The sequence below is a fragment of the Pseudochaenichthys georgianus genome, chromosome 8, assembly GCF_902827115.2.
Source record: "Pseudochaenichthys georgianus chromosome 8, fPseGeo1.2, whole genome shotgun sequence".
Lineage (NCBI taxonomy): Eukaryota > Metazoa > Chordata > Actinopteri > Perciformes > Channichthyidae > Pseudochaenichthys > Pseudochaenichthys georgianus.
The window spans coordinates 27,088,858-27,101,109 of record NC_047510.2 but is presented as its reverse complement, the minus strand read 5'-3'; the positions used below and the strand labels follow the sequence as shown (position 1 = coordinate 27,101,109).

Here is a 12,252-nt window from a genome sequence, read left to right as displayed (position 1 = left end):
TTAAAAGAAATGTTACAACATAATTCTCATCTGTTCTCTTTATTTAGTTTACAGGTGGCTTGTAATGCTGATGTTGAGTTGGACACAGAAACAATTGAAAAAGTAGTCATTCTCGGACACTGACAGTATTTTCCCCCATACCAGACAGAATTACACATTAAACCGTTTTGGTCCTCAAATAGATCAGTTAAAGCATTATGGAAAAACAGCATGGCAACCCGACTACGTCTTTCCTGCAAAGCTCTGAGTCGTGACAGGACGAGTGTTACTTTGAAACTGAGTTGGTGTCTTCATGTCTGAAACAGCTGAATAACAAACCCTGCTTACTTGATCAATCACAAATGTAGGGACCAGATAGTGACTTAGCAGTTTTTATTATCATTAATTATTGACAGAGCACTTATTTGTAATTGGTTATCACTTCCTGAAATTGTCAACTGGGTGTGGTTTAATGGTATTTAGTTCACCCGCTGTATGCTGGGGTTTTCTGTTGCTATCGTTTGTTAAACTTTCTTTAATAAAACATTAACTCAGCACGCACTGTCACAGCAACAACCTCTTAGTGACTTCATTAAGTGGGAGTTTAGTTGTTACAATATATGGAAGTCCAAACAACACAAAAACACTGATTCAACATACAAGCTTCTTCTGTTTTGTTTGTGTCACAGAGAGCTGCCTGTATTCACACCTTCATGTAAAGCAGTCATTCATGTTTTTGTCCATGTGCCTCCAACATGTCCCGTGTGGTGAGCGCTCCACTTCCTCTCCTCCATCACTCCCTTTAGGTCCACTCTCCTCCATCACTCCCTTTAGGTGGTGAGCGCTCCACTTCCTCTCCTCCATCACTCCCTTTAGGTCCACTTCCTCTCCTCCATCACTCCCTTTAGGTCCACTCTCCTCCATCACTCCCTTTAGGTGGTGAGCGCTCCACTTCCTCTCCTCCATCACTCCCTTTAGGTCCACTTCCTCTCCTCCATCACTCCCTTTAGGTGGTGAGCGCTCCACTTCCTCTCCTCCATCTCTCCCTTTAGGTGGTGAGCGCTCCACTTCCTCTCCTCCATCACTCCCTTTAGGTCCACTTCCTCTCCTCCATCACTCCCTTTAGGTCCACTTCCTCTCCTCCATCACTCCCTTTAGGTGGTGAGCGCTCCACTTCTTCTCCTCCATCTCTCCCTTTTGGTGGTGAGCGCTCCACTTCCTCTCCTCCATCACTCCCTTTAGGTGGTGAGCGCTCCACTTCCTCTCCTCCATCACTCCCTTTAGGTGGTGAGCGCTCCACTTCCTCTCCTCCATCACTCCCTTTAGGTCCACTTCCTCTCCTCCATTACTCCCTTTAGGTGGTGAGCGCTCCACTTCCTCTCCTCCATCACTCCCTTTAGGTGGTGAGCGCTCCACTTCCTCTCCTCCATCACTCCCTTTAGGTGGTGAGCGCTCCACTTCCTCTCCTCCTTCACTCGTCTTTAGGTTTCTGTTCCTTGCGAGCGCGAGAGGACATGAGTTTGAAGAAGAGTGCGGGCCACAGAGTGCGGAGGTAGAGGGCCAGACTAGGCAGAGGACCGGCCAGAACAACGTCTTTGCTCCTCTGACGGACCGCTCTCAGAACCGCCCGGGCCACATCCAGGGGGTCCCGACCAGATGCTGTGGTTTTATCCAAAACTGTGTTGCACAAACAAGAAGCATGTCAATGACAGGAGTCATTAGGACGCCTAGTAAAGAAAATAGTTCATTTAATTTGGTGGGACTTATCATTTTATATTCCATTTTAAATAGTTTTGTATTTATTAATGTCTTATTATGGAGTTTGTTGTAGTGGAGTTATAGGATTCGGTCACTGCGGTCAGCTTCTCACGGATAGGATTCCTACATCTTTATCGTAAAAAGGTAGCCATGTTTTGAAGTAGTGGCATCCTCCTTCCAAAAACAACTTGGACAGGGTGACTAAAACCAGTAAAAATACTAAATAAAGCCATTTAAAAAAACTGTTTGACTGCTGCGAACATCTGCTCAGCTTTTCTCTCAGATCACTTAAGATCCAGAAATCTGAAAATCCTTTATATGGTTAAAAAATATATAGTTAAAAACATGCAAGTTCTATAAAAAGTATCAGAAAAATGTGGCTTAAAACTGGATAAAAGGCGATTTATGATAGTTTAGATAAAATAACAACAACACAAATTGTGCACAGCGAGAGCGACGCCATTACAGGCCACCAAACGAAACAGGACGTTTTCTTGAATAAAAATCACTGATATCTCTGGGTCTGAAAATTGTTGTACGTAGAATTTTCAATTTGGAAATGTTACATATTATACCATTGTGTCTACACATTTCTCCCACTGATTGATCATTTCTTTAGCGCTTCACTGCCTCACCTCCATACTTGGATCCGTCTCCTGTGACGGCGTTGAGGGACAGGCTGGTCCGGATGTACCCGGGACTGATCACCGTCACTGGGATCCCGTAGCGCTCGATCTCGGCCCGTAGGCAGTCGAAGTAAGCCTGGGTGGCGTGCTTAGAGGCCGCGTCTGACCACAAACAGGAGTCCTGCGTCATTTACAGTCAACCAGATGGAAACATCATTCGGGTTTTCGTTTGATTTACATAAAACGAGTAAAGAAAACTTACATGCAGATCTGTAAGGAATGGCCATCTTGCCCTGGAGGCTGCTAATGACGACGATGTGGCCGCTGCGCCTCTGAACCATGGAGGGCAGGAGCGCTGTGGAGGGAGGAAAGAAGAAGGCGAGGAGCTGAGAAAATTAGGATAAGAGCGCTTCCTCCCCTCAGAAATCTGCTTTAGCTTGGATATGTGTAAGCCATTTCTCTCCTTATTCTGGTTTAAGGTCCTTTAAATAACCTCTCAATGGTTTGGCTCCATTATGTTTTCTCTAACCCCATAAACAACATCAAACTCTTACTGGCTTCCAAAAGTGCTCCTCACTCACCTTGAGTTAGAGCGATGGGCCCAAAGTAGTTTGTTTCCATCACATCCCGCTGAACAGAGAGATTAGTATCCAGTATGTTGCCGCGGTAACTGATTCCAGCATTATTGATGAGGACGTCCACGTGTCCGTAACATTTCAGGATCTCCTCTGCAGCTCTGTCCACTGTGTCCGTGTCAGCCAGGTCAAAGGTCACACTGCAGGGGGTGTAGGTCTGGTGGTGGAACAAACAGAACAGTTAGCTTTATCTGCACCAGGATTCAAAACATGTTAAGACTTACGTTATGTATATTGTTGAGTTGTGAACTTACATTATACCAAATCTAATCCAACTAAGATAAATTAGAGCCCCCAATATGCTTTTTCTCCTTTCCGGGGAAGAGTGTTACATAGGTTTTTGTGCATGTAAATGCTTTATTTTAAAGGCAAAATACAAATACGAACCTGAAAATGTGCATAATAGGGGCATTTAACATTTCTGAGAGACAATGGTAAAAAACATTATAAAGTTATTGTGTGATATATTGGTATTGGAGACATCGGGCAGGGAACTCTGGTGAGATAAATAGACCATCAGTGGCTTTGATGGCCTGAGAACCCGATGCCATTAGATCTGTGGTTATGTCTGACTACGTGTCTGTGTTTGTGTGCCGACCTGACGCTGTGATCTTGTTGAACTGTCGGTGAGCTCCTGGATCACCTGCTGCAGGCGGCCTGCATCTCGTCCGCACAGCACCAGACGGGCACCTGCTGCGTGAAACACCCGGGCACACTCTATAACACAAAACACACTTGTTTATTATAGCGAAAATCAAATCAGGGAATTGAAGCACATGCACCACATCACTGAAACACATCACTTAACAGTCATCAACTGCTGCACATCAAATACTAGCAATGCACGTGTGACCTAAAGTGAAGAAAGAAAATGAGCAGGAGGCCGACCTTTCCCCAGTCCAGAGCTGCCCCCGGTGATGACCACCACAGCGTCCTGCAGAGCAGTGCCGGGTCTGAGGCGCACGAGGATCCGATAGAGCAGCAAGAGTCCGGCACTAGCTAAAAGCATCTGAAACACACCTCCTCCCATGATGCGCTCCATGACCGAAACTCAGCCTGTCGACACAAGATTAATAAATACAGTTAGGAAGAGTTTGAATATTGTTAATTGCAATATTAAACCATTTAAATCCAATGCTCTTCTACAACGATGTCACCCAACCAAAGTCTGTTTAAAACAAACATGTTCAGACGATATATCTGTGCGCCATCAATAATAATAAATAACAGTACAGTACTGTAAGCTCTGAAGACCCTTTGCCAAAATAATTGTGAATGTTTGATCATCTGAGGCATTCAATGAAATCCTTACCACCTGTCCTGTCTCCATAGCACAACTCAAACAACCAGCATGGCAACAGTGACAAGTACAATGTAATGATTACTCACACGCACGCACGCACACACACAAGCGCCAACATGTTTTGAGTATCAGGAGGATTATTTATTTTAAAACCAGGAGAGTGAAAAAGTTAAAATATAATGGATTTGTATTTAGTCCCCTTTACCATAGGCTACAATAATAATGGCAAGATAAGCATATTATTCTGTAATTTCCTACAAAGGATACTCATAAGCCACATAAGAAAAGTAAGCAATTGAAATCCCTGCACATCCTCAAATCATGTTTGTTTATAAACAAGTCATTTAACGAGCAAGTAAAGTAAAATGGGACACAGTGAAAAACAGTATGCATACTGTGAATATCTTTCCTGTGTCTGCTTTACAGTGTCTTCTGTTCTGTGTATGCCCTTGCATCTTTACATATTCCTGATAAAGCATCCGACATAACTTGAACTTCATACAGGCTCAGGAGAAATAGGAGTTGTTTGAAATGTCAAGTTTACTGCACAATTAAGCACATTTAGGAGTGCCTACCTGGTTTAACAAAAGTGGTGATAAGGTCTTATTCCACCTTTCACAGGAGAACACAATATAAGAGAGTTAAGATGTTAAAACCCTAGCTAAAATATAACAAAACACAATGAGCACAGCATAAATTGCATAGCCAGGCTTCTCATGTGTAACTCAGAAGTAACTGCGGTCGCAAATGCTAACGCTAGCTAGCTTCCATATCTTTGATACGTCCTTAAATCAAACACTAGTTTTCGTGTTTGGTCTAAACTCACTTGCTGCTTGTCTGCACGAACACCACAGGAGTCGGAAATAAAAGCAGTTCCGGGCAGGAACACGATAATGGACGGACCAGGGGACCGGAGGGAGATTATTGAAGGACTACCGGCCGCGCTAGGAGTTGTGGGAGTTGAAGTTCAATAACCAAGTAGGCTGAAGGAGCAAACACACATGGGCTTAAGTTGCCATTTCTGTGTCAAAAAACAATTATTCGTCCAGGCTTGACTTTATGCAGAATATCAGCTGCTAAATTAATATCAAGAGCTTTATTTTTGTATTTATCTAACAATATACTTTCATTATAACATTTGGTTTTACATAATGGCTGTGCTGTTTCGACAGCAGAACGTTAAAGTGGTTTTATTTTTCATTTTTGTGTGAGATACTAGCCTCCATCACTGCAAACAATCTGCATGTGTCAATAGATTTCTCTAGTATTGCATTTACAGGAACTCAGATTTTTTTCTTGGGAGAATAAGTAAAAAGTGGCTATTTGTATTTTCTGATGACTGGAGCATTCTTATTCCAGCAGACCAAGCATCGCTACCTTAAAATGGTTGACAAACAGCCTCACGTAGCAGCCGGTCAGCTGACAGATAATTAGACTGCTCTGGCTGCAAATCAGTAAGATAATGAGTCTGTCAGGCCGTCCTCTGAGCACTCCTCTGCCTCAGATCTGCCCGTCCCATACAGGTATATGTATGGTGGGAGGAAATTACATTAGTGTGTGCGTAAATGTTGTTTTTTTTCAATTGCACAATTTACCTTTACTATCTTCTCCAAGTTAAAACCAATAGTCTTTGTTCTACACTTTACAAATGTAGGAAGAAACTATCACTTTTTGCAACAGTTGTACGCCCCCTTTACTGGTTTAAAAAAGAAAAAGCAGATGAGCATCATGAAGTAAACTCTTTAATACCTTTTCACTATCCTTTTAAACCAGTGTGATAGATGTAATAGATTCACTGTTGACGTCTGAAATTGTCCACAGACTGATGTTAGACTGATAGAAATCACAGCTGTCTGTTTGCATCACAATACTTACTGAAACACCACCCATTTTCAAACCTTGAAGCAGGGTTTACAATTTATTTAATACATTTCTTGACGGACCTTTAACGTATTTACACAAAATTTAGGAAATTCTTTATGAACAAGTTGTATTTTGCTCAAGTCCTGCTGGCAAAGTCAACAACCCTCATCCTGCTGTCCGTTCAATCAGTGACCCCGACAACAATACTGTCACTCTTGGTATTCCAATTATTCACATTTAAATTTCACTTTATTGTTCAATTGTTGCACGTCTCTTCTTTTATCGGACCTCATGATGCACTTAGTCCATATTTGTATCTCTTCATGGGACCCCAAATTAAAACGTCTAATCTAAACAGCAACTCATAACAAGCATTGGCTAACATGTACAAGAAAGTATGAATTTATAATTGGCTGTCTTTAGTGTCAAATATATTTAATTTCAATTATGAAGGTTTGGCCTAATGTCAATGTAATATACATTAATAAAAGTATGTGGGAAGTGTGGTAAGTATTTATGTAGTGATTCTAAAGAGGACATTGAGCCACATAAGATCTTTCTTACACTCTTTTAAACAAGAAAATCTACATGAACAAGACACAATCTCAAATAAGTTGCAGTTATTTGCTCTTCTCTGGACAATGTTGAGAATCCATTTAATGAAAATAAAAAAGTAAAATAAAATACAGAACAGTTAGTTTGAAATAACCTAATGTTTAATGAAAGAGTGGTGTACTGATCAGCAGGAAAGGGGTACAGTTAAACTACAAGGGAAAGAGCTTGGTACTCAAAACATGTCGGTCCTTTTCAACTGCAAAACAATTCAATCCGGAGGAACTGCTGCCGTACCCTTGTGCACTTGCTTGTGAGTCAAGGATAGCAGGTCGAGGGCGCAGGGAAGGATGCACAAGGGTACTAAGGAGATAAGTGTGCTGCTGTTGTCACATAGAAGAAAATAAAACGCAAGGAGAAAACTATTCCTTCTAGTTTTAACTATATCCCTCTGATCAAAGTTCAAAATGGAAGCACCCACCATGTGTGATCGGGACTTCCACTTTCCTTACATCTGGGGTTGGATAGGTTTTTTTTTTTGTTTTTTTTCCTGTTGCTTCTTAAACCCTGTTCAGAGTGCGCTCATACCGCATAGAGTTCATAGATCTTCTTGGCGCAGTACGCCAGGGCGGCCAGTGCTATCGTGTTATGGAGTCTCTTTCTGTGGACGTCATCCCTGCGTACCAAAACCACGGGCGTCGAGGAGGTGAGCGTATGCAGGGGCAGCCGCGAGAGTTTTTGGCTGTCGTATTCCACCTGGTACTTGCAGCAGGGGTCAAATTGCCATGAGATGCCGTAGAGGGCAGAACAGGCCACACTGAGGGCGCCGGCGGGCAACGCCACGTAGCGCGTGTATTCAATGGGCAGGGAAAGTGGCGTCATGAGGCAAGCAGTGCCTGACAACACGGCCGTCTTGTGCAGGCAGTTACCCACGGTAATCCAACGGGCCGTTTCATCTCCGATGCGCGTGGGCTCAATGACAATGTATTTATACTGGGCCTCCAGTGCCTGCTCCAGCTCGTACTCAAACTGGTCCTGCGCATTCTCCCCGTTGTAGATCTCGTGCACAATGTAGCATTCTGTCGCTGCCATCACTCCCCTGTTCAGAAATAGAAAACAGGCAAAGAACAATGAGAGAAATGTTAAAAGGCTTGCAGTGTCAAGGTCGGTTGACACTGACGGACTATATATTTACACCAATCTGGCGACATTTCATGGACCTGTGAATGTTTTTGTCTTGAATTGCTACAACCAACATCCCCAGCTGGTTATTGTACCCAAATTGTTTTTCGATTGAAACCCCTATCATGTGTGTATATTAGGGCTGCACGGTATTGAAAAAAACTGACATCGCGATTTCCCCCCCCCCCCCGCCGTATATATTGCGTTTTTTTTAACCTGTTAAACCCCAAAGTCCCGGCGGGTACTTTACTTTTTTTTTTCACGAGAGTGTCTCAGGGGATCATAATATTTAAGAACCTATTAATGTGTTGTACCAGATTAACGGAAATAATCTCAGCTAACTGACGATACAAACCATTTTTACCAAAACAAAACACAAGTCTCATAAGAAGCATCTAAATGACGCTAACGGACTTTGGCACAGAACTCAAGATAAAAGTACCCTTATTATTACTTATCGTAGCTGCATTTACAAGATATCTGATTAAAGCTGAGGTTCCACAGATTATTTAGGTATATAGTATCATCACAGTGATCTGAACTCGGACAGGGGAAGCAAACACAGACATCACAACACGTACCTTTACGTAGCTTCTAGGGGAGATGTCTCACCGTAGCTGTCAATCTGATCAAAAGACGTGTTCAATGGCATTAAAACGAGAAAGAAAAAACGCGGCTGAATCGGTTAATCCATAGGTTTTTAACGTCTCTGTATAAAAAAATGATTTAATTTATAATCCATTTTTATGTAAATATCGCAGAGCAAAAGTTAGCTGCTAATGGTAGCCACCAGAGTGGCTGCTGCTTCCGGTCTTGGCTATGCGGCAGTCCAGCGCAGTCTAACACACACACATTACCAAATAAGGAGTGGGAGTGACGTGTAGCCAAAACCGGAAGCTGCTGGCTACCATTAGCAGCTAACTGTTGTGCTCCGATTTTTACATAAAAATGGAATTATGGATTATAAACAATTGCTTCAAAGCCACAGATACATTATCAACCTATGGATCAACAGATTCAGCCGAATTTTTTCTTTCTCGTTTTAATGCCATTGAACACGTCTTTTGATCAGATTGAAAGCTACGGTGAGACGATCTCCCGTAAAAGGTATGTGTTGTGATGTCTGGGTTTGCTTCCCCTGTTGCGAGATTTGATCCCTTAGATACTATACTTAAATAATCTGTGGAGTCTCAGCTTTAAATCGGATATATTGTATGTGCAGTTTCGATAAGTAATAAGGGTATCTTTATTTTGAATTCTGTGCTAAAGTGCGGCAGCATTTTTTTTTTATGAATAAAACCGCACGTCCCTGCGGTGTGAATACCGCACATGCGCATACCGCGGTTATCGCCATGACACGGTATATCGTTCAGCCCTAGTGTGTATATATATATATATATAAATATAAATATATATAAATAAGACATACCAATAAATATAACATTTGTTTTTGTAAACTATATAGTTTCAACATGGCACTCGTGCTGTCTTTTTGAACATCTGTGTTTGATTGATTGTTAATGTGTTGCTATCAATCATTACTCCCTGGTACACACTGTACCAACCACGCAACTATTACGTTACAAACTATTTCCATGACTGATAAATGAATAGCTTCTAGTTAAAATGGTACCAGCTTAAGTAAAAGACGACCTTTCAATTATAATAAAGTGTGAGAGTGTAAGATTGGGAATACAACATTAGAAAGCATATTTAAAATTGTATTCTTGAATGTATCCTACATTGGTTGTAATTCCACATTTTATTTGGATATCTATTATTTCAACTTGGGATAAATTAGTAATTCTTCCATATTGTTTAACATTCATTCATAAACATTTAAAAATGGTGAAATGGTCATCACAAGTGTTCATAGCTGAAGTCATGTAATGTAATGTCATGTCAATGACACACAAAACACAGCCGTTGTAACAAACAACTTTTTAGATCTTTATCTAAACTAATTTCCATCTGCTTTATTTGTCGACTGATTGTGTTTACAGTGTAGTGTTTCCAGGTGTTTCTAAATTATGTGATGTGTGGATCAGTGTTAACAATGCAAGGCCTTTCAGTGCATGATGAGAGCAAACAAACCTAAAAGACTTAAAAGAGACACCAGGCTTAGCGGACATTAGCTAACGAATAATTAATTTAACATCGACAGTGCAAGGGACATTATGTACCTGTCTATCAATTGGATAACATAAGCTAACTTGCATGCATGGTGAAAAGTTGGAAGCAGCTAAGATGAGGTGCGTTTCACTTTTTAAAACATGTCGACAAACACAGTGGACCAAACTCTGAACCCAATCACAAATGTTTAGCATTTAGCCAGCCGAGGCACACAACACCACCTCAAACACCCGCAGACGGTTAAACGCAACTTTTCCCACGATGAATCGGCTGCTGTGAAATAACCAAAACATCACATGATCTGCTAGTTTGTTTCCTCGCTAACATTAAGCTAGCTGTACACGTTAGCCTGCTAGCGTTAGCTAACCCTGGAACAAAATTCTGACTTGTCGTGTTGGCGTTTCACTTTAAGCGCCAAACCATATGCATGGTCGGGGTCTGTTGAATGGCAACATCGACAAAACTATGTATTATATTAAAACAATTTCGTTTAATAGCTAAGATGTGGAGTAACTGACCTCTCCCTGCTTATTGGGACACCGCGCCTCCTTCCCAGCGACGCCATGTTGGAGATACAGCCGTGATTGCAGTTGACGTATGAGTGCGCGAAGCCTTCTGGGTAATGAAGTGTATGAATGCAGCCGACGCATCACTTTGAACCTATTGCGGACTACAACTCCCATGTAGAGATACCTGCCTTGACGTATTTTATAATAGCACAGAAGTTTGAAAGGTCAGACCTTATTCCAAATAATTCTAACACAAAGATAGCTGATGTATGTTGGTATAAGACATAATAATTAATTAGGTATTACAAATAAATCTAAATAACAAATGGGAGTTCAATATTTTAATTAATAATTGTGTAAGAGTGCATGCTTTGGTTACATCCTACTTTATACATTCACATCTAATTTTGTGAATGGTTTTTGATGACTTCTCCTCACCTATCCATGCTTTACCGCTCTGTCTGTGTCTGTCCTGCTGCTGTAATCTGAAGCGCTTTGCATTTAACAACTATAATGGCAACGTTGTGGAATGTGAGATCAGCTGAACCCAAATGCTGCTCCTGTGAAAACTATGTCACAGGTGTAAGATACACACGATTGTATAACAAATCAATACAAATCCAACCAATATAGATGATATATATTTAATATCTGCACCACCAACATTTCTCACAACAGATGGAGGCTACAGGGAGACACTTGCACGTCTATGTTGGTATGTAAATGATCTATCAATTAACATGTTCATTATTCATCCTTGCATCTGTATACATCCTATTAAACAATCAAAACAATTCAAATAATTAATGTTGCTATAGCATGGAAACTTGGTTACATTACATGTTTTTAGACGCTACAAAGCGACTTACATACTCAATACTGTGGGAAATCCCCACAGTTTTAGTGTGCTGACTGTAGTGGGGTTTGAACGTGCTCCCGAACACCAACGCACTATTCCATGTGCCACAGCCTCCCAGTTAGACTTAAAGGTTTGTTGAAAGATCAGATATAGTTCCTGATTAGAATTTTTTTCTTTTTGTAAAGGTAATAATCAGGCAAAGCTTATTATTTTACACTGGTGCACTTAGCATTTTATAAGAAAAAAATGGGCCAAGACGTTTAATCCTCAAAGTTAGATATTGATGCCTACCTAGACCTAGGATTTTTGTTAGTCACAAACTATTCAAATGTACATATTCAGTTCAGACACACTGGAATCAGCTTGTTTGATAACACGGTTTTGGATTATAAAATATTATGTCCCCCTGAGGTCTTAAACCACCATCAATGACATGACCTCCGTGTTTCCAATAGATATGATTGCACACTTCCATCACATTCACTCTCACTGATAACAATTGTCAATTCAACAGGATTTTGGACATCAAGAGTTTTTACATGTTTGTCTTGTGAGTTTTTGATGGGTTAACATTACAGAGCCACCACATTTAACTGAGAGCATTTCTTTCGGGTCTTTTGAGTAAACAGGAGATTTTTTGTATTGATGAGAGTGTGTATACCAGCCAGGTTTGTAGTTTAACTGCTGTGATTTCAAACAGGGGATTAGGCAGCAGATTTATTTCCATCTCACCCATTTGTAAAGTGCTTGCCCTTGCATTGTTAAAAGCACACTATGGCCCTTTCTCACTTCTCTTATTTTTCATTTCCTCGCTCCTCGGTCTCTGTCTCACCGGAGAGGCTTCTCAATACTC

General features: G+C 41.1%; 2 protein-coding genes across 3 annotated transcripts; both read right to left on the bottom strand.

The window, feature by feature from the left end:
* Window positions 1-23: 23 nt before the first annotated feature.
* dhrs7b (dehydrogenase/reductase (SDR family) member 7B) lies at window positions 24-5,207 on the bottom strand. 2 transcript variants are annotated; one of them, XM_034089836.2, is made up of 7 exons: window positions 5,128-5,207; window positions 3,887-4,054; window positions 3,597-3,715; window positions 2,945-3,155; window positions 2,626-2,718; window positions 2,373-2,525; window positions 24-1,656 (listed from the first exon to the last, which is right to left on the bottom strand). In XM_034089836.2, the coding sequence occupies exons 2-7, from the start codon at window positions 4,038-4,040 to the stop codon at window positions 1,451-1,453; spliced, it is 936 nt and encodes a 311-aa protein (XP_033945727.1). In that variant the 5' UTR covers window positions 4,041-4,054; window positions 5,128-5,207; the 3' UTR covers window positions 24-1,450. The 2 variants fall into 2 exon arrangements, with proteins under 2 accessions (XP_033945727.1, XP_033945728.1); XM_034089837.2 differs by lacking the exon at window positions 5,128-5,207 and adding an exon at window positions 4,877-5,121.
* Window positions 5,208-6,030: 823 nt separating this feature from the next.
* tmem11 (transmembrane protein 11) lies at window positions 6,031-10,658 on the bottom strand. Its single transcript, XM_034089848.2, has 2 exons — window positions 10,550-10,658; window positions 6,031-7,815 (listed from the first exon to the last, which is right to left on the bottom strand). Exons 1-2 carry the CDS (start codon window positions 10,594-10,596, stop codon window positions 7,299-7,301), a joined length of 564 nt encoding a protein of 187 aa, XP_033945739.1. The 5' UTR covers window positions 10,597-10,658; the 3' UTR covers window positions 6,031-7,298.
* Window positions 10,659-12,252: the final 1,594 nt, after the last annotated feature.